Source organism: Tenrec ecaudatus, chromosome 12 (genome assembly GCF_050624435.1).
Source record: "Tenrec ecaudatus isolate mTenEca1 chromosome 12, mTenEca1.hap1, whole genome shotgun sequence".
Lineage (NCBI taxonomy): Eukaryota > Metazoa > Chordata > Mammalia > Afrosoricida > Tenrecidae > Tenrec > Tenrec ecaudatus.
Genome location: NC_134541.1, coordinates 136,181,571 through 136,209,567, shown reverse-complemented (window position 1 = coordinate 136,209,567; position 27,997 = coordinate 136,181,571). Strand labels below are relative to the sequence as shown.

The 27,997-nt window shown below is 50.9% G+C and overlaps 1 protein-coding gene across 1 annotated transcript; it reads left to right on the top strand.

Moving 5' to 3' along the window:
* Positions 1-13: 13 nt before the first annotated feature.
* NIPSNAP2 (nipsnap homolog 2) lies at positions 14-27,997 on the top strand. Its single transcript, XM_075565028.1, has 10 exons — positions 14-201; positions 11,511-11,650; positions 11,743-11,788; positions 15,132-15,226; positions 15,549-15,619; positions 16,442-16,582; positions 17,465-17,496; positions 23,671-23,765; positions 25,261-25,344; positions 26,794-27,997. Exons 1-10 carry the CDS (start codon positions 110-112, stop codon positions 26,856-26,858), a joined length of 861 nt encoding a protein of 286 aa, XP_075421143.1. The 5' UTR covers positions 14-109; the 3' UTR covers positions 26,859-27,997.

The following is a 27,997-nucleotide window of genomic DNA, read 5'->3' as shown; positions in this document are numbered from 1 at the left end:
GCCCCGCCCGGGCTGAGCTGTCGGCCGGCCGGGGGAGGGGTCGCGGCGGCGGCTCCGGCGGCGGCGTCACGGCGGCGCCCGGGCGGTGGGAGCCGAGCGCCCGAGCAAGATGGCGACGCGAGTGCTGCGCGCCCGCGGAGCGGCCTCGGCCGGGGGCCTGCTGCGGCGGGCCGGGCCCTGCGGCCTCCTGCCCGGGCTCCGGTGAGCGGCGCCGCCCGTCCGGGGGCAGCGGGGGACGGGTCGCGGCGGGGGCGGGGCGGGGGCTGGGCCGCGCCGCCGCGCTGCACGGCTCCGGCTGGGGCGCCGCGGGGCGCCGGGCGGGCTCAAGGTCACGGCGCGGACGCCGCCGCTGCCCCACCCTCGCCAGGAAGGCAGGGAAGGCCTCGGGCCACGGCCGCCCAGGGACAGCCGGCCTGCGGACCGGGCCCGAGCGGCGGCGCGCGGGAGGCCCTGCCCGGGGGTCGTCCGGGCCAAGGGCGGCGGGGCGGCGGGCGGACTCAGCCCGGCCCGCACCTGCTCGGCTGGGTTTCCCGAGCGGGCCGAGCCTGCTGGTTCCGCGCGGGAGGTCAAGCGTACACTTTCGCGGCTGGCCACCGCGGAGCCCACCTGCGGTCTCCGTACGGTCTCCCCACTTTCAAGAACCAAAGCCCGGCGACCCACTTATCCCTTGGCTTTGCTTTCTCCCGTTACTTTGCCGAAGGAATCCTGGTGCCGCCGGGGCTCAACACTCCAGCTGCTAACCGGTTTGAACCCAAAATACTTGGTAATCTGCCCAATGGGGCCGGTCCACGCCGTCGTGTAGGGTCGTTGTGAGTGGAAGGCTCAACTGCAGTGGGTTTCACTGTCAGGTACATAACGAGTCTCCGGAAGGAGCCCTAAGAACTCTGGTGGGGTAGTGGTTACACGTAGGGCCTGCTAACCTCAAGGTCAGCAGTTTGAAACCACCAGCCACTCTGCAAAGACAGATGGGCCTCAGATGCACAGGGGACGCCCTACTTTGCCGCCATGAGTCAGAATCGACGAGATGACAGCGAGGTTGGCTGCTTGGTGTAGACGGGAGCCCTAGAGGCTCTGTGGGTCAGGTGTTGGGCCCCACTGTCTCGGAACCTGTTGGAGTCCACCTGATGGCAGTCGGTGGAAAGTATAATCATTTGCTGTCAAATCCCTCCTGCCCCGTGGTGTAATTCTGGTGCACGACTAGAACTTTGCTCCTAGGGCTGGATTTTCTTTCACAAGTCAGTCTCTAGGCCTTTCTTTGGAGTCGTGTGTGTGTGTGTGTGTGTGTGTGTGTGTGTTCACATGTAGGACGGGCCTTCTCAGCAACACCTGCATTTTATTAAAGATGCTCTGAGTGCATTAACCCTATCACCCTGGGACTCCTCCTGCCTTCCAAACCCAAAAGAGAGAGAGAGAAACAGTTGCTGTCAGGTGGATTCTGACTCTGTGACACCAGCTGTACAACCGTGCTGCGCTGCGGGTTTCTTCAGTGGCCGACTTGGGAGAGTAAATCTCCAATAAGTGAGTGTGGGCCGTGGTTTTTGAATGTGAACGAGGGGCTTGGTCTCCCGGCAGCCTTAAGTGTCAGAGTTCTGGGGACTCGACCGATACCCAGTGAGTGTGCTCATGCTGTTGAGTGTTGAGTATGCTGCATACAGGGCACCTGGGCCCTGTGGCACCAAGGAAGGTCTTGGTGGTGCAAACGGCTAAGTGCCTGGGATGAACTGAAAGCTTGGTGCCTCAAACCCACCACGAGGCGAAGAGGCCTGGTGATCTGTTTCTGGAAGGTCAGAGCCACCAACCCCTGTGGTGTACAGCTAATCTCCCACAGGACATAGGGTCACCACAAGTTGGAATGAGCTTCACAGTTACTGGTTTGGTTTTCTAGCGCAGAATTGAGCAAAACAGCCATGGTCACAGCCTCCCAGGAGGAAGAGACCCGGTTGGGAGGGTAAGTTGGCTCTGACTCATAGTGACTGACCCCTGTGTACACCAGAATGGACCACACAATGTCATAGACAACATCATCTAGAAACTGGCAGGAAGCTGAGACTTGAGGAGACAGCATGGGTGGAAGGCTTGGGTAGAGGGGTCACCTGGAAACTGAAGCCGAGCTTGGGGGCAAAGGGAAGGCTGGCCAGGAGCAATGTCCAGCCCCCAAAACCAAGCTCACTGCCATTGAGTCAATTCAAGCTCTTGGTCACCCTACCAGAGCCCTGATGGTGGTGGTTATTCATTGGGCCGTGATCCACACGGTCAGCAATTAGAAACCAGCAGCAGCTCCAAGGGCTTTCTACTCCCGTCAACAGTTGCAGTTTCTGAAACCCACAGGGGGCCACTGTGAGTCAGCATGGGCTGGATGGGAGTGAGTGAACGGTCATCCCTACAGGACGTTTTAGAACCGCCCCTGTGGTTTTTTAAGACTGTACCTCTTTAAGGGAGTAAAAAGCATCATCTTTCTCCCAAGGAGCACCTGTTGTGTCAACCCGTGAACCTTCCAGTGAGCAGCCCAGTTCATAACCACTGGGCCGCCAGAACAATACAGTCTATCCAGACGAGCAAGCCCATTGCCACTCAAGGTGACCCCATGGGGAGGAGAGAATGCCCTGTAGCGGTTCCCGGGCTTTATGGAAACGGATCACCCCCAAGGCCTTTCTCGCACCCTCTGGGGTTTCGGACTGCCAGTGGTTGGGCCCAGACCTGATTGCCCTCAGAAGGCAATTCATTAAGAGTCTGGGTGGGGTGCGTGGGTATCACCATACCACTCTCCTTTGGGCAGAAGGCTTACATTCTGTTTCTGAACCACTGGGATGAATTGGGTTGCTGGGGAGAGGGCGTGAAGAAAGAAAAGGCCAGGCCACCAGGCCTGGGGCAGGCCACCCTTGACAGGAGGGAGGTCACAAGTAGGTGACCGTGCCTGGAGGGTGGGGTAGGGGGACATTTCATGGAGGGAGCAGCAGCTGTATCAGAATAGGTGACAGGAGCAGGCAGGGTGTGCCAGCCGGGCAGCGGTGACCTTGCAGGAGCTGTCTGGGGAAGAGGAAGTGGTTGTTGGAGACACAGGTCTGTCTGCACTTGGCCAGCTGCTCCTGGAGGCACAGTGGTTGTCCATAGGTGCGCAGAAGAGGGGTGCATACTATTTTTCCTGCAGGGCTTTCCACCTTCTGCTCCCCAATAGAGACCACCTTCCATGCAGGGTCCAGGCCGGAAACTAGAAGTTCTTCCCCCAGCCTGCGTCTCCTCTTCCTCCTCCTCATCACAGCAGCTGCTGGGTCTGGCTGCTCTACCTGCGTGGGTCTGGATTCTGGCTTCTGCCCAGCCCTAGTGCCCACACTCATTCCTGTGGGGGAAGGACAGCCCCCGGCAACTAATCGCGGGTTCCTTAGGCGCAATTGTATGGTTGAGATAGATAAAGATTATAATAAAGTCATAGGGAATAATAGGAGAGGGTAAAATAATGGAGTCGGACACATTTCATGGTGGTGTGCTCACCTCAGCTCCTCTTGGTGGTACAGGGCAGGAGAGAGCACGGGAGAGGGGTTGGAGCCAAGTGGGGGAGGAGAAGAAGGACAAGGGGAGAGGGCACAGGGCAGCGAGGATGATGGAAAAGCATCGGAGGAGAGGGACCGGAAACCAAGGGAGAGAGCCTTACCAAGGCTTATATATCTTTGGGTGTTGTGCAAGCCCCCTAATTACAGGTAAAGACATACATCACAGAAAGGGGTTGTATTATAGGTAATGTCACAGAAAGGGGTTGTATTATAGGTAATGTAATGGGAGAGGGACAATATAGGGATATACACACAATAGGAAGGGGAGGGATTGGGGGTATACATGTGACAAGATGGGCGGATCCTAGATTGAGGATGGGAGGATGGCAGCCTAATTTTGGAGGTCACTGGGCAGGTTTGACAACTTCTCTGGCTCTCCATGGAAACAGTTACTATCCTTATCAGTAGGGTGTGACCCCCCACCTACTGTGGACCTGACTGATGGCTGACTGCCTTCAGGGAGAGTATCTCTAAGCATCTTACCTCCCTCCCACCATGTGCTGGCAAATAGCCTCTAATGTTTGGCATATCTTTGGGGAGACAAAGCTGGGGAAAAGTCTTTTGTATCCCACAATTCCCATCATGAGAGGGACAGGAATTCTGGTCTCCTTGAAGCCTAGGAATTCTGAGCAGGTCCCTTTTCTCATAGCCTGTAGCCTGTGTCCCTCCCCCTTCCCCAAACCAAATGCATTTGTCATTGGGTCATGCCCTCCTCTTGCCACCCCTGCATGCTGTAGAGAACTGCTCCATAGAGTTGCATGGCTCTCAGTCTGAGAGCCCTGGTAGTGTAGTGGTCACCACAAGGTCAGCAGTTCGAACCCATCAGCCTCTCAGAGGAAAAGATGGTGCTTTCTGCTCCCGTAAAGAGTTATACTCTCAGAAACCCACCGGGCGGATCTGCTCTGTCCTGTAGGGTCCTTTGAGTTGGAATCGACTCCATGGCAATGAGTTTGGTGACTTTGTTTTGTTTTCAATCTACGAAAACAGGTCACCAGGCCTCTCTTCTGCTGTGCTGCTCAGTGGGTTTGAACCGTCAACCTTCTGTTTTCACCACCCTGAGACCTTCCCTCTCCCCAAGAAAGCATATCAGGCACTGGGGGCATTTTCCTGTGGAGTGGATCCCAGAGCTTAGGGAACGTTCCGTGAGGGTGGTGTTGTGGTGTCATTGTTCTTAGGGGGTTGTGTGCCGATGAAGTATTTAGGGGTGAAGTATCAGGTTGCACGCCCTACTTCCACATGGTTTGGCAGAAATTAAAAAGCAAAGACGCATACGTAAAGAAAATGGAAAAGATGGTTTCGAAAAAAGGAGTAGATAGGGAGGGTGTTGGGATCTTCCTGATGCTGTTCTTTCAACGTCTCTCGGGGAAGTTTTTCAAAACTAAAAGTCAGGGCACAAACCTCTAAGGAGCAGTGTGGCACTCCAACCTTCTTAGATCTTCCTGAGGCCAGGCGGCAGCGAGGAGAGGTGGGTAATGCCCTCCGGGCACCCCCACTGCTGCCCCTGTGCCACCTCCAAGAATGCTGAGCCTTGTCCTATACCTGCTGGAGGTGGAGGTGGGTAGGTGGCAGCAAGCCAGTTCTGACTTACAGCGACCGCCCACACAGCAGCACGCAACGCCGCGTGGTCCTTCCCCATCCTCACCATCAAGCGTGATGTTTGAGCCCATGGCTGCAGCCACTGTGGTCATTCGTCTTGTCGAGGGCCTTCCTCGTTCTCGCTGCCCCTCTGCTTTAGCAAGTGTGATGTCCTTCTCCGAGGACTGGTCCCTCGGGACAGCATGTCCAGAGTACAGGGGACGACGTCTTGCCGTCTTCTGGCCTGAGGAGCACTGTGGCTGTGCCTCTTCCAAAACGGCTCTGTCCGTGGTCCGGGCAGTCCTCGGGACTCCCCATGCTGGAGCCAGCGCCGTCACGCTGCTCGCCGGAGTCAGTTCTCCTCCCCTCCCAAGGATTGACATTTTGCTTCTTGGCAGCCCACAGGCCATGGGCTGCTCTCCTCCAAGGATGCAGCCCAAGAAGTCCTTGTTCTGAGAGAGGGTCCATGCCTCCTCCGGAGACTGCATCCAGTCCTTTGCTTCAAACCATCCCTGTGGCCACCGCCTTGGGTCTCCATCGGTGTGCCCATCTCACGCTGGGCAGCAATCATGCTTGTCTGTCTGCTCCGAGTTCCGGGCCGAGTCTCTTCACTTTTGCTGCCCATTGGCACAGGCCATCAGCGTTGGATGGCGAACTGATGAGCCCACGGCTCCACTGCCGCCTCGGTTCACACTCAGGGCATTGAACCAATTTCCCTTCCGTAGTCCACTCCAAGGAAAGTGGACCACCATCTCCCACACCTAACCAGACCCACTCCCATCGGAAGCGGAACCGGCTCTTGAATGCCTTGCTTCCCCTCCACCCTCACTGCCATCACCTCAATCCAGGACCCCCTGAGGTCCACCTGCTACAGATACTCTCTTGGGGGCGCTGGTTTGCCTGGAACCTCTATTCACATCAGCCAGAGGGGAGCCCAAGGACGAATTACCATGGAATTTTCCATTTCACCCTCCAGCTTTGGTCTGCCAATACCTCTTTCCAAGGCACTCTCCTTTGGGACTCATATCACGCCATGGAAAGTGTCTACACACCCACACAGAAACTCAGAGTGCTGGTGGTGTGGTATGCAACAATTAAGCGCACTCCACTGCGAGCCTGAGTATAATTTTGTGTACACACACACACACACACACACACACACACACATACACACACAGATGCCTGCTCCCTGGATGTTAGCCTAGGAAACCCCTGGGGCAGTTGTGCTCTGTCACCTGGGGTCACCACCCTCAGGGCAGCACCCTACATAGCACTTGTACTTGTACAGCCTAACTTTCTTGGAGCACTTTGGGAAGGACAGGTTGGAAGCCCACCAGTGGCTGTTGCGTGGCCCAGGTGGGGATTAGTTATCTGCAATATAACTGCCGTGCTCTAAGTATTTGGGGACATTTTCACTCTACACCTTTCTTTTGTTATTTATGGTTGTTATTCCCACACCCTTATAGCGCATTTGAGCAACAACAAAAAAACCCCAAACCGTTTCTGGTTAGTGACCTTAGCTAAGATAAAGGAAGCACAAATGATGAAACGTGCTGGTAGCGTGTGGGAAACGCTGGGGTCGGGGTGCTGATTGAGCAGGCTGATGAGCAGAATGGAGGTCACTAAAGGGTGCAGGTGAAGACTGGTACAGGGGCCCATGTCTTGTGACCACAGAAATGCCCCTTGAAACAAACATTACAATCTTCCCATTCTACATATCACTCCCTTGACCTGCTTACGGTGTGGCTTCAAGGGACTACCTGAGCAGGTGGCCCAAGCCACTGTGTGTTTCCAACCCAGCATGAATTGGAAAATGTCTGAATCCTTCATTGAGATCGATATCAACAAGTTTCATTTGGAGCTTTGCCGTCTTCCGGGTGAGTTTATTTATTGTAATCACAGCGTTGGATCGAAAACAGAAGCAAACACCATCTGATGCTGCTTTTTGCTAAAGGACTCATGGGTTTCAGAGTGAACAGCTTCTGGATTTTTAAGAAGTTCATTTTCACAAAGGATGTTCAGTGGGCTTGTGGATTAGCAAGGAGCTGCTAAGAACAGCCCATCACAGCAGGGTCTAGATTCAAGGGCATCGGCTGCCCTGGTGGTAGAAGGATGAGGCTGTCAGCTCCTGTTAAGGTTTACAGTCTCCTCTACTGAAGACCATTCCCTGCATTCCAGAGAACACTGACTGTTCCCTGAAAGGGTGGACACTGCTGGGAAGGCCCCAAGAGGAAACCCGTGGGAGGACTTCAAGCCCTTCCATCAGAACTCAGTCTCCTTGGAACGAAAAAGAAGAGCCTTCTTTTTGTCACCTGTTGGGAATGGACAGGAACTGGCCATGATGATGTGTCGTAATGTACAGAACACGATGGGGTGTTCAACGGGGCTCCGTGTCTCGCTTCCCCATCAACACTGTCATTCAGGAGGATGGCTCTCCTGTAGAAATACGTACTTTCTTAAGCATGTGTCCAGAGGGTTGGGTTGAGGACAGGTGTTGCACGCCCCTCATCTCAAGCCCAAAAAGAAGAGTTAATATTTGAAGGAACTGACATTGAACTTGTATCAAATTCAGCCGCTTCCGTTTTAAGCCACCACAGTTAAAAACAAGGATATTGGAACATGTTCTGATTTTATCTGTATCTCTGAAAAGGAACCTTCCGCAGGCTGATGAGTGAGCTCTGAGAGGTGGCCACCTACAGGCTGGATGATTCCTCGGACCTGTCTGTGATGCTCTGAGGAAATACAATGTATCTAATGGGGAAGAAGAAAAAAAAAAAAGATGTACAGTCTCAGCAGCAGTTCTATAGGCTCACTGTCCTTTAGGATTACTGTCAGAATTGACTCAATGGCAGTGGGTTTTTCCTGACAGTGATTTTAAAAACTTTCTCATTTGCCATATATATGTCAGGTGCTACTCAAAGTGTGTTCTTGAATCCCAAGATCATGGAGGTGAAACACTCACTTTAAAAATGTACAGTCAGGGCAAGACATGACACAATAATAATTTATAAATTTTCAAGGGTTCATGAGAGAGAGCGGAGCGGGGAGGGAGGGGAAAAATGAGGAGCTGATGCCAGGGACTTAGGTGGAGAGCAAATGTTTTGAGAATGATGAGGGCAATGAATGTACAAATGTGCTTTACACAGTTGATGTATGTATGGTCTGTGATAAGAGTTGTATGAGCCCATAATAAATTTTTTTAAAGCTGTAAGAGTCCCCAGTAAAATGGTTTTAAAAAATGTACAGAGACAAAAATCAGTTAGTAAAGGACTTTCGGTTTGGGGGGGCTCTGTGGCTCTTCCTCATAATTCTCCATGCTTTCCTGAGGGACTCCAACTAGTAACATTTTCGTCATTCTGAGATCAGCAGTTTGAAACCACCCGCAACTCGGTGGGAGGACACCGAGGCTTTCTGCTTCTGTAAAGAGTCACCGTCTCAGAAACCAACAGGGGCAGCCCAACTCCATCCTTCCAGGATCGCTGTGAGCTGGAATTTGCATCTCAGGAGACTTTTCTGGTCCCTTGATTAGATTCAGAAATTCACTTCCTCCTGCCTGTTCCCTGTGATGCCCGTGTCCTTAAGCAAGTCCGCTAAGCAGATTGTAAGCCTTCTGTGCGAATCTCCAGTCGTGCTTACACTAAGATTCCCATGGAAAGCACCCCCGGGCCACATGCACCCTTTGTTGGGAGGCCCAGGGGGAAGCAGAGACTCGGCTCCCGAACACCAGCTGTTGGCCTTTTGGAACCGCAGCACCTGACGTGCCTGGTCTAACAGGTACAAAAAAGATCAGCTTCCCGTGTGGATGGGCGGAAGCTCCCTTGAGAAGATCCTGAGGATCCTGTGGTGACCCTGGCCAGAGAGGTTGACCACCAGGGAGAGAAGGAGTCATGCCAACCACGCAGGCAGGGCCTCCACTGTGCAGACAGGAGGAGCACAGCTGAGAGGTAAAGGAACTGCGGTCGGTGACTGTCAAGCCACCCAGAACTGTGATGAGGGAGAACCAAGGGTCCATCTCACAGCCCATCATCCAATTGAAACAAAGACGCAGGGGGACACGCCCTGCCATGGGGTTGTGGTTGTGTGGGGTTGGGTCTCAGCCCCCCCGTGCTAACTCATAAAGTCTTGGTTTCTTTTCTTCTTTTTAATCATTTTACTGGGGGCTCTTACAGCTCTTACCACCATCCAGCTACCCATCCATCCACGGTGTCAAACGCTTTTGTACATTTGTTGCCATCATCATTCTCAAAACATTGTCTTTCTACTTGAGCCCTTGGGATCAGCTCCTCCCTCCCCCCCACCCCCACCCCTCCCTCAAGTCTTGTTTTCAACTACAATAGTTGCCTTCCCCCATGAAGAGGTTTCTAAGCATGTGCCATTAGATACTTTAGTTAATGGTTAGCCACTTAACTGATACAGTGCTGGAGTCAAGAAAGGGGATACAGTTAAGCCTGTGGGAGCCCGAGGGCAACTGCTTTTCTGCCTCTTGCCTTCCACATGCTGCTGCAACCGTCACTACCCTTCTGGTTTTAGTGAGAAGACGTCCCATTTAACACAGCACGCATGCAGGCCTTAGAATGGGCGCAGATAGCTAAGTTCTGCCCACTCCTCATCGAATGTCACAAGGTTTTCTTGGGGTGGATCTCCCCTCTCCCCGCACCGTGGAGCTGGGATATCCATTAACAGACTTGTCATCAAAGTGAGCGAACATCCACTGCTCGCACTGATACGTGCTGCCCTATTGCCCTGTGGGCAGTTTCTCACTGTGATCCAGTGGCCCTGGGACATCGCCTGCTTTGTGTCCATGTGACCACACTATGCAAGTTCGGCTGGTGGGGCCCCCTGATTTTGACCGGGCTCTCCTTGCACCTGCCCCCTGGTCCAGTTCTCCATCCCACCTTTGAGGCTCTGGGTTCTAGGAGGGACATCGTGAGACCTCAGCCTCCGCTGCCATCTGGGGTGGCCTCTAAAATTATTATTTTTTTAAATATGCATAGTATATTTTTATTTTGTTTTATTGTCAAAGTAACTTTGTCTGCAAAATTCTTCCACTGCTAAACTGCTCAGGAAGGTTAAATAATTTATCCACTTATATTATTTCCTTATATCACAACTTAGACATGTTATGATTCTTTCATGCATTTCCAACCTAAATTTGAGCTGTAGAATTTTATGTCCATCCACTCACTCCAACAATTGTGTGAGGCCTAATAACCAAATCCATTTTATCAAGTAAATTCTGAATTGAAGACCCTTTAGCAGTGGTTCTTAACCTGTGGATCACGACTCCTTTGGGGGTCGAACGACCCTTTCACAGGGGTCGCTCGATTCATAACAGCAAAATTACAGTTATGAAGTAATTATGAAAATAATTTTATGGTTGGGGGGTCACCACAACATGAGCTGTGTTAAAGGGTCACAGCATTAGGAAGGTTGAGAACCACTGCCCTATATATAGGTCAGAGTAAAATTTCCCCATTTATAGATTTTCCTAGAATATAATCTTTTTTTGTTGTGTATTTTAAAAAAAATCATTTTGTTGGGGGCTCATACAAGTCTTATCACAATCCATCCATCCATCCATTGTGTCAAGCACATTTGTACATTTGTTGCCATCATCATTCTCAAAACATTTGCTTTCTCTAAAATGATTTTTTTAGGCAAAGACTTCATTCCGTTCTCCCCTCTTCTACCCCCTGGGTCACCAGTCACTTTGGAGGAAGGAAAGGCACAGAGTTGCCGAGAGAAACATGGCCTGCTAGGGGTGCCGTGTCAGCCACTTATCTCCATTTCACTCTGCTGATGAACCCTGGGGGCAAAGTGGGTTATACATTGAACCACTGACCTCAAGGTCAGCAGTTCAAAACCCCCAGCTGATCCTAGGGAAAAAAGGTGAGGCCTTCCACTTTGTGAAGATTGCCAGTCTCAGAAGTCCACAGGGGCTAATTGTTAAACTCATGTCTTCAACAGTTGCAGGGAGTAAAGCATGCACCTGTAGCTACAGTAGTTAACTGTTAGCAGTGAACACAACACAGCCCACGAGTCAGGAGACACAGTAAAACCTGTGAGAGGCTGAATCCAATAGGAGCGCCTGGCTTTTCTGACTCCTGGAAGTTGTTCTGTTCCGCCATCCAGTGGGGCCAGAATTGACTCGATGGCACACTCGATGGCAGTGGGCCTTGGTTTGCTGAGCAAATGGAACAGAATGGCTGTCAGGTGAGGTAGCACTGATGGCCGGTTCTAGACTAGTGCCTGCCCTTGGGGTCCCATGCCCCTCTGTGGCCTGATGACTTACTTGGTGCACACAGTGGCCTGAGCAACATTCCCGAAACACCCCAAAGTCCACGCACCTGGCTGTGGACTCAAACAGTTGTGTTTGTTCTTTGCCAGGGGCCTGATGTCTTCCGGGAGCAGGCCTCGAGAAGACAGCTGGCTGAAGTCCCTGTTCGTCCGCAAGGTTGACCCCCGGAAGGATGCGCACTCCAACCTCCTGGCCAAGAGGGAGACCAGCAGCCTGTACAAGCTGCAGTGTGAGTGACAGGCCAGACCCCCCACCACCACCACCCGCTGGTGCTTTGTCCCTTTGCTCAGATGTTTATCGTTGGATTTTCTTTTGTTTCAGTTCACAATGTTAAACCGGATTGCCTAGAAGCATACAACAAAATTTGGTGTGTATACCAAGCTTTCCTTGCCCCGGGGAAAGAATAATAATGAGTTTAGTACTTGCTTCTGGCTAGCCTTTGCCTTTGCCGGAAGTGAGCTCTGTAAGTGCTCTCGCGCTGCATGGGATTGACTGCCCAGGGCTGTTGGCGATTAGCTCTCACCTGGCTGCGCTTGCACCCTTCGGAAGTTGAATGGCCCTCTTGAGATCAGGTGGAGCCTTGTGAGATCATAGCCCATCTGCCCACTTAGTGGTCTCTGCAGACCTGGCTGATGAGCAGCGCCTAAGTCACTCCCCCTCCGGTCATCCCCAAGGGTTAGGAATTAGAATCCGTACCCCTGGGGCCTCCCTTGGTTCCAGCTTTACTCCTAAGGGAAGAGGCCAGGCAGAAGTCCCGAGTGTACTGGGACACAGCGGCCATTTTGTTCCACGTCTTCCATCCTCCAAGGTCCAGGGCACTTCAGCCAGCCCTCTTCTGACACGAAGCACCAGAGGCTCTTGTGAGCTGTGTCGACTTGGACCCTGAAGGGAGAATGTGACTCATCACTTCTTGCTTACCGCTGCAGCCCAAACCCACTTGCCACAAGTTGATTCCGACTCACAGTGACTCCTGAGGGTTTCTGGGACGGGCGGTCTTTCTGGTCTCATCTTTCTCCCTCAGAACGGCTGGTGGGGTTGAACCACCGACCTTGCCGTTAGCAGACCCATCCCAAGACTGCAGCACCGCAAGGGCTCTTTAAGTTAGTTAGTGAGCATCAGTATTTCCGAGATCCCTGCGAGAAAAGACATGAGAGAGAAACACGCACTGTGTCAGCTGTCAACACCAGCGCCTCTTGAAAACCAGCCCTGTGTAGTGTCATGGCTGGAGGTGACTCATGCCACCCGGCACTGACACCGAACTCCAGGCAGACCTAGCACATCGCTCCTCGTGGAAACAGAGCCCTCTCCTTAAGTGAGGATTATAGTTTCTTATCTCTGCTGACACCCCCCCCACCCTGCCCCCGATCATCTGCCTGCAGTGTGTTTTATCACCTTACCTCCAGGCCTGGATTTCCAGCCACCTGTCTCATGTCTCTACTCGGACATTGCATGATCGCTTCAAACTCCACATAGAGAATCACCTCCCTGCCCCCTCTCTGTCTGTGCCCCTCTCCATGCTTCCCCCCCCCTCCTTAGTTCCTGGGTCAGTAGATCACTAGACCATGTATTCTTCACTTGACATGTAGTTTGTCTCTCTGCGTGCTTCCTTTCCCTCCTCCCTGTCCTTCCAAGTAGCCTCCTCTCCAGCTTCTTGGGTGCCCAGCTGCCCCGCCCTGAAATCCATCTTGCAAAAGCTTCTCTGATCGGCTCTCCTTCCCCATGCTCCTTCTGTGCCCGAAGCTCCCGACAGCTCTCTGATTCTAGCAGAGTTCACTCCTGCCTGCTTTGGGGCCTCTGCAATGGGATTCTGCCCAGCTCTGAATGTAAGTGTTCCCTACCATGCAGCCTCCACTCCGGTTGGCCAGGAACTCCCAGGGCAGGTTTGGAGCTTCTGGTGGAAGGGATTGGGATCAGTTAGGAATCTACCCATAGCTGATACCGAGGAGCCACTTTGTCTCCATTATCAGGGACCTGGCTGCTTTCCAAGTCCACCTGGGTCATCTGGACTGGCTTCCTCCTCCCTGCTCACGTCCTGTGTCGTAAAGGGGCCTCACTGCCCTTTTACTTCCTTTCTTCCTCCTTCAGGCCCATGTTTTCAAATCCAATCTTTCTACAGTGCATTGCAGGAAAAATCCATGAGCTAGTCAGATTCATTGCATGCCGCCAGTTCTCAATTTAAGAAGTAACTGCCACCCTTCAGAAACTCATGTGGGAGTGCCCACCATCTTGCCGCCTACCCGTTGCCAGCCCCTTGATCCTGGTGAATGAGGCCCGTGGGTCGGAGAACTGCGCCTTGCAGGGTTTCCCAGGTGTGGCTTTTCTGAGATGGATGGCCGGGGCTCGCTTTGAAGGCACCTGCAATAGGCTCACCCCTCCAGCCTTTTGATCAGCAGCAGCCAAGTGAGTGACCTACACCCACCCACACCCACCCACCCCCCTGGGACACCATGGCCACCGTGCCGGGTCACAGAGGCATCTGAGTTTTCAGCCAGTTCTCGAGCCATTCAGAGCCTTCTTGGCTGACTCTTCACATACCCCCCACTCCGGGCCACTCTCCGTCATCTCATGGGGGTCCCTGGCTCCCGGGCACTCGGTGAGCAGATCATCTGATGAGGATCTACTTCTGACCTTGGCATTGGAAGCCACTGTCGAGTCCCTGCTGAGCGTTTCACCACGGTCTTCCTCCGGTTTCCTCCTTCTCTGAGTCTGACGCAGCAGCTCCTCCTCTTCCCTCTGCCTCACGGCAGGATGATCTCACACACACCCCTAACAGCTCTGTCTCACTCGTGAGCTCTCAGCACAGCCCGTGGACAAGCCGCAGCATGAGCTGGGTGGTAGGTTCCGTGTTGGGCGATCGGAAGTCTTGAATTCCAGAAATTGGAATTGGGGACCTTGCTGATGCTTCAGGCTGCATCTTTTGGGTCTGATTCGTTGACGGCCTATGGAGCTGCCGGACCTGGACTTGTTCCCAGACCTCCCTGTGTCCCAGCTCTGCCTTCCTCCTCCTTCCTTGAGGCCACTGTACTTGTTCTCTGCGCCTGTGACCTCTGCCTGCTTTGCTGCCTCGGCTCTGCCCCTCTCGGAAGCATTACTAGGCCCTTTTCCATCTTCTTCTGGCCCCATTTCTCTCATCCTTCCATTTACTCAAAATTCACTGCCAAATGAATTCCAACTCTTACCAACCCCATGGGACGGAGTAGAACTGCCTCTGTGGGTTTCTGAGGCAATAATGTTTTACGATAGCCTCATCTTTCTCCCTCAGACCAATGGGTGCGTTTGAACTGACAACCTTTGGGTTAACAGACCACTACACCACCAGGGCTCCTTGAGCAGAACTTTGCTTTTACAAATATCGCCTTTTTTTTTTAAGTACTTCCTTCTTGTTGTTGTTGTTGTTCTGTAGTAGGAAGCCAGAGTTCCTGGAATCCCGAGACCTCTAGCTCCTAATCATTGTAACCACCACTCCGGCTGCTTACAGCCGGCCTAGGTCGTTGGGATAACAGAAATGTACCGTAAGCTTCTGATAAGGGGCATGCCACAGTCGAACAGCATTCTGGCCATGGGTTAGTCCTGCACACTGTTTGATGATAAACCGACTCCACGCTCCGTGGCTGGAGCAGAGTAGGCGGCCTGCTAATATGGAGCGCATGTTGTCAGCCTGGTCAGGTTTTGCTGGTTGTTTAATCGGTGTGCTGTTTCTTCTCTTTAAGTCAAGAGGTGTTGCCAAAGATTCATGAAGACAAGCATTACCCCTGTACTTTGGTGGGGACTTGGAACACGTGGTATGGCGAGCAGGATCAAGCTGGTAGGAAGCCAACGTCTTCAGCATAAACACTTTGCTAACCCTCCATGTAACCCTTTCAAGCCGTAGCTTTCTGACGGAGTGCTGTGACCGTCACCCAAGGTCTCCCCGTCGCGGTGCAACACCCTGGCTATAAAGTAGCTTCACTAATTCATTCAAAAGTGACGTGGGCCACTGCCTGACTCTGCGGGTGACACGTTGCGTGCAACTCATCGTGCAGCCCCTGGCCCCTGATCCTTGCATAGTATGTTGTCATATGTGTTACCTCTTCGAGGTCAGCCTGTCGTGAAACTAACGTGGATTCTCTTTTGAAATGTAATTTCAGTCCACCTCTGGAGGTATGAAGGAGGCTATCCCGCCCTCACAGAGGTGATGAATAAACTCAGAGAAAATCAGGTAATGCCTCTGGACACAGCGCTGGCGTATTCCGGCGAAGGAATTAGCACATTAGTACGGCAGGGCGGCTGTGGGGCCTGGGTTGTTGTTTGTTGCTGTTAGTTGTCATCACGGCTGTCCTGAGTCTGTGCAGTTCTATGTGGCGACCCTCCGTACAGCAGAATGGGACACTGCCCCGTATGGGTAGTCAGTCCTCTGGAGCGAGCTGACTCTCTTCTCCCCTGTTAGTTTTTAATTTCTGCTCTTTGTAGTAACAGTTTCACTCTTTGGACTCTTGAGGTTGCAGGCAGCAACAAAGTAACCAAACAACTGAGGCTGGAAATTCCATCCGAGGCAGCTGCCAGCCAGTTGTCGGCTACACAATTACAGTGAGGGTGGCGGTGTCACTTGTCTTCCCCAGACGGCCACTTGAGAGCCAAGGGGAGGGGCCTGCTGGTCATGAGGCTGGGACAACAGCTGTAAAGTGGGACCATCGCAGGCCAACTGAGACCTGTTGGCTGCCCTGTTTAGGATCGGGAACCCCTGGATTGTGTCAACCATTTTAGTACACTCAGCCACTACCCAAAGGGTTAGCAGTTCAAAGTTCATAGGCCTGGCCGCCTACTTCCCAAAAATCCACCCTGGAAAACCCTATGGGGGTAGGTGAGGGGCCCTATGGAGCATTTATGGGGTCACCATGAGTCAGAATCAAGTCACGAAGGAGTTACTTAGGACAGTCTTCTGTTAATTCCTGTGCAGCCAATGGTAATCTACATGTTACAGAAGTGGGTTTGGATAAAAGTATCGGGAGACTTCATGAGACTAATGTTTTCCCACCCCAAGGAATTTGTGCAATTCCGTAAGGCAAGAGGCAACATGCTCCTCTCGAGGAAAAATCAGCTCCTGTTGGAGTTCAGCTTCTGGAACGAGCCTGCCCCTCGACCAGGACCTAACATATATGAACTCAGGTCTTACCAACTCCGAGTAAGTACCCAAACTCAACGAGCGTCCCCTCTCTTCTGTGAAGAAGCATGAGTACCCACTGAGGCTGACAGCAGAGCCCAGGGGTCCCCTTGGTTCCCTTCTACCTTCCCCGTGGTTCCGTAGAGTTCCTGTGATTTGCAATTGACTTTTGATAGCTTGTTTGAGTTTAGGGATGGTAAACAGGGATTCATATTTTGTAACACTTTCAAGACTCTGTCCTCCTAAGAAAGTCCTAGAAAGAACTCAGCCCCAAGTAGCAGGATTGTTAGATCATTGTCAGTGGGATCTCAGTGGTGTTTTTATTGCAGGAGGGATAAACCGAAATGACATCTTTGTTGATTATTATAACTGGAACCTTCTGTGACTCTCACAATGGAGCGCCCAGTTTCACCATGGCTCGGTACTTCTCAAGGATGATCTCACTGGATTTGCTAGCTAGTAGACCAATGTTGGACTCTTGCGTTACATTTGCTGCCTTCTTATGGAGAGCCCTGGTGGCACAGTGAGTTCCGTGTCAGGCTGCTAGCTGCAAGGTCAATAGTTCAAAAGCAGCGGCCACTCTGAGAGCTCGAAGAGGCATTCGACTCCCTTGAAGAGTGCAACCTCAGGAACCGAGCCCACGGGGCAGTTGGGCCCTGTCCGACAGGATCATTAGGAGTCGGAATGGACCCCAAAGGCCATGGGTTGGGTTGACACTGAGCTGTAGAGTTCCCTCCCTGCATGGGTAGGTGAGAGCCAGGTGAATAATGCTGTTTTGTTTCTCACACCAGTAGAAGTCAGGTTTTGCATCCGTTATTCTCAGTTGATCTTTTTTCACAGTGCTGCATCCGTATTTCACAGTAAAGCTAACAAACCAAAATTTCTATCTTTTTTTTTTTCCAGCCCGGAACCATGATTGAATGGGGCAATTACTGGTGAGTGCATTACAGGATGGTGGGTTTGTCCGCCTTGTTAACAAACTACTTCAGGCCACCGTGTAAGCTTTGCAAGTGAAATCTGGGGGTCCTGCTGCGATCTGACACTCAGCTATGGATCCACACAGATAGCAGAACAGAAAATAACCAGATACAAAACTCAAGAGAAAAGACAGCAAAGTCCTCCTACTGCCTTCAACAGTCATCAGCTTGAGGCCCATCTCATTTCCATTCCCTCCCCACACCCAGACTCTATGGAAACAATTCCCAGACATACCACTTCATACATAAACAATTCAGTGTGCATCCGTAAAAGTAGGGGCTCTTTATCAAAACCACCTTGTCGGGTAAGGCTAGGTCATGTGCTTGGTGGTGAAGATGATTTTTTTTCATTTTGGAAACAATCTTTTCTGAAACATGCTTTCGCCATGTCAACAGAGCACTTTGGTCCAGGGGCTTCACTTCTTTTCCTCTATAGCTTCAGTCACAAAATACAAATGTTTCCACAAATTTCTCTATAAATTCAAAATCCCCAGTATGTTAAGAGTTCTCTACAGAAACAAAACCACGAAGAAATAAACAGCTACTTAGTCCACAGAGCAATGCAGAGGGCTCAGTTCAACTCACTTCCGTGAGACAGTTAATACACTGGCAGTCCTTCAACTCACGGGCTGCTGGGTGCAAGTCAAGGTTGCAGACAGCTGAGTCTTCTGTAGAGCAATACAGGCAGTCTGGCCACAGGCAGCAAACATAGGGCAGGTCACAAACAGCCAGATGACAGAATTTGACAGTCCCCAGCTCAAGTGATGTACACACCAGCAGTGTGGCAAAGCAGGTCTCGAAGGAACCTCAAACTATAGCGACACAGTCCACAAGTGTCCCACAGATAACGTAGCTTGCAAGTTGAGCAGAGAACTAGCGCAGGCAGCCGCACACTGGTTGGATCATTAGAGAGCAAGAGACAGAGAGGCGAGGCTCGCCAACCATTTAACTCTTTGCCCCTCAATTAAACTGCAACCGTACTAATCCCACATGTATTTATTGACCAGGTTGGCACAATAAACCTACCTATCATACCCAGCAAACTTGGAAACTGCAGAGGACCCGCAGTAGCCAAAATAGCCTGTGAAGCAAGAATAAAATCGGAGGACTTAGTGCTCCCAGCCGTGAAACTTACTACACAGCTGGTCATCAAGAAGCTGGGGCTGGCTTAGGGAAACATGCAGGGCAGTGGCCTAGCACCGCACGTCCAGAACCAGCCCTTCAGTGTATGGGCAGATTTTTGACGAAGGTACTAAGGCACTTCAATGGGAAAAAAAGATAGTCCTATGAACCAACAATGCTGAAATAACTAGATATCCTTGCAAAATAGTTCATCTAGATCCCTACCTCATAAAAAAATTACATACATAAAAAAATTATCTTGAAAAAAGCTAACCTACTTTTACAAGAAGTTATAGGAACAAAGCTTTGTGTCTTTAACTTATGCAAAGAGTTCTTAGATACAGCACTTAAAACACACTATTCATATGAGGGAAAAATGATAAGTTGAAATTCTTCAAAGAATACCATTAAATAAATAGACACACTATAAAATGAACTTGTCTATATATATTCTATTAGGAACTCTTGCAACTGAATATGACAGATCATCTAATTTTCAAAGCGGGCAAAGGATTTGAATAGACATTTCACAAAAGAAGACAAATGAATGTCTAGTAAGTACATGAAAAGATGCCCAGCGTAAGGAATTTGCCACTTCACACCTGTTAGGGTGGCTGTCATCTTGTGAGCAGAGGAACTGTGAGGGGCCGGGCAAACTGGAGCCCTCTGTGCTGCTGGTGGACATGTGAAGCGGAAAGTGACTTTGTAACAGTTAGGTAGACTCTCAAAGTGTTAAACTTGGAGTTGCCATATGGCCCAGCAGTGCTACCCAACAGCGTACCCAAGAGAAATGTCATGTGCTCTTGTGCGAAAAATGCACAGTGTTCACAATAAGAGAATCAAGTAACAAGTCTGCGGAGCAGAAAGAGCAAAGAGAAATTAATAGAACCTCAGGGACTATCAAGTATCATCAAGTATGCCAACCTGCGTATGTATCTTAAGAGCCTTAGAAGAAGATAGAAAGGGGCAGATGAAATATTTAAAGAAACAATGGCCAAAGACTTCGCAAATCTGAGAAAAGGGTGAATACCTCTTCTCCTCACTTATTGCCTTGTTGTCCAACTATTTTGCACATTAATAACATACACTGTCTAGTGAATGACAGATTATGAGGTGAAGTAACACCCACCGGTTGTAATGGTTACGGTTATATGTCAACATGGCCCGGCCATGATTGTTACTCAGTATTTTGACATGTATGCAATGATGTGTCATTCTTCACCTGGTGATCTGAAGTGGTCATCCTCCATTGGTACACTATGCCAATTTTCACATGATGACCTGGTCTTGGGGACCTGACCTTGTCAGGAGTGAGTGTGCCCACCTTCAAAAGGTGCATTGCACTCCAAGCAGGGCAAACTCAAAAGATACAAAGATACCAAGAGACATTGTACCCAAAGTGTCCAAAAGCACAGACGGAGAATCTGGAAGCAGCAGGAGAGAAAGAAACCATGCCAGAGCTTCTCACTAAAACTTAACAGCTAGCTCCTTATCAGAAACAGTGGGGTGGCATTGGAAGTGCTAAAAATAAACCCAACCCAACCCAGGCATTCTGTGTCCAGCAAAACTGCCCTCCAGGAATGAAAGGGGAATTTAAAAGCTGCCAGATCAGAGCTAAGGAAGTTCATTACCGATAGACCTGTCCTACGGGAAATGCAGAAGGGAGAAGCCCGTCACACGGACATGAAAGGGTGCTCATAATAATTCAAAAGCAGGAGAAGAAACCAAGGTTATTGATAAACTGCAGAAATAAAGATATATTTCAGTATTTTACTTTATGATCTGAAGGACGAATTCATAAAACAGTATAAATTTATGTTAATGGGTGGTACACAAGTGTAAAAGTATAACTTGTAACAATAATATAAAGGAAGGATAAAGATATAGGGGTAGAGTATATATATAGTGTTGTAATTACATTGATATTATGCTATAGGTTAAGATACCTAATTTACAAGATAACTACCGAGAAAATATAAAGTACACAGAAAAGAACAGAAGAAGGGAGTCAAAACAGTATGCTACGTGAACTCAACTGAATTTTTTTAAAGGGCAGTAAAGATGGGATTGAGGAATGAAGAACATAGAAGACATACAGAAAGCAACTGAACGACAGGAGCAAATCCTTCTTATCAATAATTGAACGTCAATGAGTTAAACTCTCCTCTTTAAAGGCAGAAATCAGCAGACTGGATTTTGGAAACATTATCTATTTGCTGTCCACAGGGACTCACTTTGGATACAAAGACACACAGAGACGGGAAGTGAAAAAAGATACTCCGTGCACATACTAACCAAGAATGGGGAACCTATATTATTGACGGACAAAATAGACTTCAAGTCAGAAACCGTTAGATTGTTTGATAAAGGGTTCCGTCCACTGAGAAGATATAATTTTGAAGGCGCGAGGAGGCTTCAGAAAGTTTGTGGGAAGGTGGAATTACAAGATAGTGGAATCTCCCGTGAAATTTTTGAAGCCCTTTGGTAGGTTCAGCAAGCAACCACGCAAACAACAAATACCCGTTACCATCAAGTTGATTCTGACTCACAGCTCCCCTGTAGGACAGAGCAGGACTGCCGGCTTGGGTTTCCAACTGATGCCTATGTGTGCATAGAAACAGAGAGAAGTTGATATCAAGAAAATGGCTCACATCGTTGTAGAAGCAGGCACGTCCAAGCCCAGGCGTGCTCCATGCGGCTAAGATGTTAAACTGGAGGCGCCCCCTCCTCAAGTAGCTTCAAGGGTTGATGACCCCGAGGGCAGCCAGAAGACCACATGCCCGTGGCTACAGAAGCAAAACAAGTTCAGGGTTAGCAGGTCAGATGATGAACTGCTGATGGCTCCCTGGATCGCAAGCAATATGGCAGGTTCTTGGCTCAAGTCCAAAGAATCGGCATTTCAGGAGCCAGACACGGTTCAGAACTAGCAAAAAAGCAAAGCAAACTTTTCCACATCTTTATATTAGAAGGAGGCCACGCCCCCAAGGAAACACTGTCAGTTGCATGGGGCTGTGACTTAGGTGTCATGTGCCACCGTAACCTTGTACCATCCCACTGTGGAGCCTGTAACTGCGATGGCATTGTAACTGCGATGGCCAGGTCACGGGGGACTAATCGGTGTTAACTGCAAAACCACTGAGAATCCTGCCCCAGCCAGGTTGACAGACACCAAACTTTAGCACAGGCATCATTTGATGAAAGAACTTTCTGCCTAGGATTCTGCACGTCTCCATCTCCCCACCTTGGCCTATAACTAACGATTTAGTTACGCACAGATCACTCATGAGTTGGGTTTTGCTTGGTACTGCGACGTGCTCACCATGGAGTCCAGGAGGAGATACCAGGATGTTCTCCCGCTACTTACATGCTGCTTACCAAGCCTGCCCAGCATTCGATTTATATTTTTGGCATGTAGGTAACTTGGAGAGGGTGGCCTCCACTTGAATACATGCTTCTGATTATTACCAGGCAACGGCAAGTATGTTTTCTTTGCCTACCTTTATGGAAAAAAAATCAGAATGAAATTAATTATCCTGAATATTGATCACTCTCAGTGAAGGATAGCTTCTTTTTGGCCTTCTTCTGAGTTCGTGTGCACCTAAAAGTGATTTGTTTAATTTTCAGTAATTTGCCCAGCCGATTCATAATCTTTGCGGAAATACGGTTCACATAATGCTAAATTAAGTGTTTTGGGGTTTTTTTTAATGCTGTTTTACTAGTGGGTAACCCATGGGGGCCACTGACAAGAGAACCCTCCTCTCCCGCCCCCACTGGCATTGGGCAGCTTGGGCTGAGCTCACGGGAATTAGGGCAGCAGGGTGCAGAGTGATCAGGGGAGACTGCTCCCATTCACATGCATGTTGAAGTGACCCAACTCGTGCCTTGGGCTTTGCTTCCCAGAAGAGAATGAGCTGGCCAGGCCACCAGAGCTTCTTGTCCCTTGTAGACATCAGTCGATCCTCCGGGAGTCTCCGACTCTCATAAATACTGCACAGTGAAATGTCTTCCCAGGTCCTGTCACCTCCTAGATGCTGATGTCACTGAGGCTTCAGTCCAACCTGGGCATTGCTGGTTGAGTCTCCAGGAAGTCCACAGTGTGGAGGCTCTTGACAGGCACTGGCCAGACTTCTCCCTGTGACCTCCTCCTCATGCTGACCCCCCTGCACCTCTCTTTCTCCTCCTGGGCACCTATGTCCCTTGGAGCCTAGAGAACTGCTTTGGTAGAGATGAGCCAGGGGTCCGAGTTTTTAGGGGTTCCGGCACACCCCGCCCCGTCTAACGGGTGGATCCCTCGAAGGCCTGGAGGAAAGCCCTTAAGTGGAAAGCCTGCCAACTCGCTGCGCTGGGACCCTTACAGGGAGCACGTGGAAAATGCGCCGAGTCTGAGCCACTTCATCGTTGCTGTAGCTCATTCGCCCACTGTGCCATTTGGTGCCTGTTTTCCCAGAGCGTCCTCTCATGGTAAGGGAAAAACAAAGGCATAAAGCCCAAGTCTGTTTCAGTTGTCATGTGGATGACACAAGGCCCGGCGTTCTCTCCGTGGCCCTCAAGGCGCGGCCCAGGCAAGGTGCAGCGTGCCGTGTCCCCCTCACACTGCCAGATCACCCACGTTTCCTGGGGCACCTCCATCTCTGACAGCTCTGAGGGTGTACCCCATTGACCTCTGTGTTAACCCCACCCTTCCGGTGGGCCTTGTCTCCTACCGAAACAGTGAATGGCCAGGCCCCTCCCTCACCTCTCAGAGGTGGTTGTAGAGAAGTTGGCTGGCAGCGTGACCTACCCGTCCCCTTAGAGTAGACATCACTGGGCAACCACCGCGCATGCAGCCCTGCTATTCACAATTGCTGAAAACAAGTAATGTCACCACAGGTAGGTCCTGTGCATCCCCCAAGCGTGACCACTGAAAGGGTGATCAGATCCCCTTTTCGGGGCATGGCCTGTCCCGACTGCCAAGGAAGCAGGCCTTTGAAATGGTCACACTCCGTAACAGAGCCCCCTCCTCTCTCCCAGGGCCCGGGCCATCCGCTTCCGGCAGGACAGTAGTGAAGCTGTGGGCGGATTCTTCTCTCAGATCGGGCAGCTCTATATGGTGCACCATCTCTGGGGTAGGTCTCCCCCTCTTCCTCCTTCTCTCTGAGGTGCTGGGCTTGGAGATCCATTGCAGCTGAGCTCCACTCAGTCCCTTGGAATGGATCCAGTCACAGGTGGAGGTTCAGTGTTGGGCTGCCTGGAACTGAAGCGGGTGACTCCACCCCCTGCTGTTGGGCAGTGTCTGTTAGCCACTGATCTGTTCATCACAAGGTCAGCGTTCAAGCCCACCAACCCCCTCTGAGGGAGAAAACTGAATCGTGTACCGTTGCAGCAACCCTTGGTAGAGTGGGTACAAGTTGGGAGGGACTCTGGCAGAGGGCGTGGATTTGGGTGTACTTTGGAGGGTTTCAAGGCCCAGTTCAGATGTCACTGACCCTGCAGGGAGCACCCCCGCTGCCCCTGGGCCACCAGAGGTCTGTGTCACCCTGGTGGTCACCACACCAAACTCACTGCTGTCTCGTCAATGCCAACTCTCAGCACACAGGAGCAGAACGACCCCTGGGAGCGGCTGATGGTCTGGAACCTAACAGCCCTCCAGGGCAGAGTAGAGCTGCCCACTAAGGTTTCCTGAGTGGTCAGCCTTTTGAGAAACAGGCTGCTGCATGGTTCTCCCATGGGGCCAAAGGTGGGTTTGAACAGCTAACCCTTGGGTTAATAGCCAAGTGCTTAACTGCTGCGGTGTAACCAGGTCAACCTGCTCCATGAATAATAAAGCCCAGACTCGCTGCCAGCAAGTCAAATCCCAAGACTGTCCGTCTAAAAGGGAGCAGACAGCCTCGTCTCTCCTCCCGTGGAGCTGGAGGGGGTCAGCAGCCTGACAGGTCAAATGATTGGCCTACCAGAACAATTCTCCTCAGAGGGAGAAGGGGGGGGGGGGCAGACAGTAGGCCTGAAGGAGAGCCCCAGACAACTGGTAGTGACGATGCTGATGGGCTGTGTCCCCCGCTCAGTAGTGGGAAGGCCCTTAGCTCACATGGGGAATCGGCCCAGGGAAAGGCCCCCCATTGAACCAAGAGCGATGTAGTGTCTGCCCGCACCCTCCCTTCCGCCTGGTGCACCTTCCGCTCTCATTCCCATAGGGAAGTGGTGTCGCTTCAACCTTCGGGAGTCCTCTGGCCCTGGAGACCCCACGCCAGGCAGCTCTCCCCAGGTGCCTGCATGGTCTCCTCATGATCCATGGACTCACCAGGCTCTGGCCTCCCCTCTACCCGCTCTGTGTTCTCCACAGAGGGAAGCCAGTGTTGCCTGCCCAAAGTCTGGAGGTGGTTGGTTATGAATTGAAAGGGTTTTTTCACTTGTTTGCTGGAAGCCTTCCTCTCCAGGCCCCGCTAGACTTCTGAGAGCGAGAGGACCGCTCACCTCTCCCACCCGGCCTGGTGCAGTTCGCTCGGTTCTCCATGCCCGTGGCAGTGCCTGTGGGAAAATTCCAGCGCCTACATGGGGTGGTTCTGTGAGTGGAACAACGAGGGGCGCGGTGTTTGGTTCTAAGTCTTTGTGGTTGTTTTCAAGCTTACAAGGATCTGCAGACCCGGGAAGACATACGGAACGCCGCGTGGCATAAGCACGGCTGGGAAGAGCTGGTGTATTACACAGGTAAGCGCCGCGCGGGCAGGCGCAGGCTGTGTGAGCCTCTCCTCGGATGGTCGTTCACGCCCGGCGTTCATCTCTCGTTTATTTTTGAGTTGAATCTTCTCACTTTTGTGTTCTTATTATATTCCCGAACCCCTGAAGTTCACATGTGTTTCTAACACAACGTGCTCTGCTTCCGAGTTGATTCCAATTCATAGCACCCCAAAAGGACAGGGTAGGACTGCCCCTGTGAGTTTCTGAGACTGTCGCTCTTTATGGGAGTAGAAAGTCTGATTTTTTTCTCCCCTGGAGTGGCCAGTGGTTTCGAACCACTGACCTTACAGTTGCAGCCCAGCGGGTAACCATCACACCATCAGAGCTCCCTAAAAGTCCATATTGTCTGTGTGTGTGCATATGTTTTAATAAAGACAATCGGTCCTTTTTCATTCACACATGTTGAGAGGTACAGCTCTTAGGCCTTTGTATATTGTGCATTTTATACCATTCCCTTTTTAAGAAATAGAATTGTATAATTTTGAAAATTTATCACACACATTTGTTAAGTTTCCTCTTTCACATAAAAAGTGCCAGTCCTTCAGAATGCAGCTTCATATTTCAATTTAAAAGATTTTGAAAATGACTTTGATAACGAGACTTACCGCGGTGTATGTGAATATGTACCTATATCCAAAAACCCACTGCCATCCAGTTTAATTAAACAGCGTCTACTGACCCGACCCTGGAGGACGGAGTAGAACTGCTCCTGGGTGTCCAAGGCTATCATCCCCGTGGGAGCAAACTGCCTGATCGCTCTCTCTCTTTCTCTCACTCACTCACTCTCATTCCACTCTCTCAGCTGGTGAGTTCGAACTGCAGACCTTCCAATCTGCAGACAAGGGCACTTACCACTGTGCTACCCTGACCTCTGGAGTATCCAGCGACATCCACAGACAACCATTTGACATTTAAAAGGAAGTCATTGGGCTGAACTCAGTGATGCCAATACCAGTAACGGGCACCGGCCACGTCGCATGTCAAGTGCGGCATCTAGGCCCTAAGCCACTAAGAAAATGAGAGTCGTGTGGTCCACTCTCTCCCAGAGGTGTTTTCCTCTCGAGCGGCAGGGTCACCCCTGCTGTATGCCTGTCCCTTTGCACCTGCCTTGGGTTTCTGTCCACTTGGCTTCCTTCAGAGAAGAGCGCCATTTTTCTCACCACGTGGAACTTTGCCTGATTTTCCACAAGCCAGGCACAGATAGGTCCCGTTCCCCTTTTAACTCGCCCATTGGAGGAAGAACCGCTATGAGTCCTCATCGACTCGATGACAGGGAGTTAGTGTTTTGTAGAGGAGGGTTGGTAGCTCAGGTGCCCCCGGGCTGGCCCTTCTTTGCCCAGCATGCCCTCCCGGTTGTTGGTCTGGTGCTACCATGATCTGCCTCACCAACAAGCCCAGTGATCCTCCTTCTGTTTTCAGTCCCGCTCATTCAGGAGATGGAATCCAGGATCATGATCCCACAGAAGACCTCGCCCCTCCAGTAAAACTCCAGAGTCGGCTTCTCCGTGCCTCCGCGGATGTCTGCGACGAGTGCCTGTCCTAAGTTAATCGTGCGGGATACGCTGCATATCATGTGAAGATGAAACCCCGATGTGTAAACTGCTGTACATAGCTTACGAGGGACCCTCTCCTGCAGGCTCCCATGCTCCCCTCCAAGGAAACCATGGCCCAGGGTGACCCCAGAATTGCCCCCCATTCATCATACCTAGTCACCCCCCACTAGTCATACCTGCTTCATCATACCTAGTCACCCCCACTCCCAGTGTCTGGGGAAAGAGGGCCCAGAGTACAATTTGAAGCCCAAACAGGACTCCTACCATGAAAAGGAAAGGAGGGGGTAAACAAATCAGCCATTTCTTTATTTTTTTAAAAAAGAGTAATAAGTTTTATAATTGCAGATTGTCAACACTTTTTTTTCTTGTATCAGGAAGAAATGCCAATTTCCCCCACCCCCACCCCACCCCACCCCTCCATCTTGCACTAAGAGTTTTTCTGACTCTCAAAAACTAAGAAGAAATCAAGAGTCCACAGAACCAGGAACCCAGTTATTCTGTCTCAGCTATCCTCAGGCAGCATATCAAGTCACTGTTCATTAGGAAGCAGGTGGGGATCGGCAAGACCCAGCGAATCAGGAGCTCGTGTGTCCTCTGGTATATCCCCATGTCCCTCCATGGGGGGGACAGTGACTTGAACCTGTGTGTCCTCTGTGATTTTTGGAGCAAACACCTTGAATAGCACTAACGTTTATTTCTAATATTTTTCTGTAATGAAATGAGTAGGCGGAGGGCTTTTTTTTGTAAGCAGTCATCTGTGACGACACACACACACACACACACACACACAGTTGATTTTAATAAGCTCCAAGCAAGAACTCCCAGGATCAAGGATGCAGGGCGGTGCATGTTGGGATTGAAATTGGCGTCCAGCCACATCACTCGTCTAGCTCTGTTTGATTTTGTTTTTCAATCAGGTGTGCCAACTCTGTGTCTGTAATCATGTGACAGCCTTGTCTGGGAGTGAGGGTGTGGGTGGGATCCTATCTGCCCCTCCACTTACCTCCTGCCCTCCAATTGAAAAATTTATGTGTAAAACAGTGTGAATAAATCTTATATCAAATGTCCAA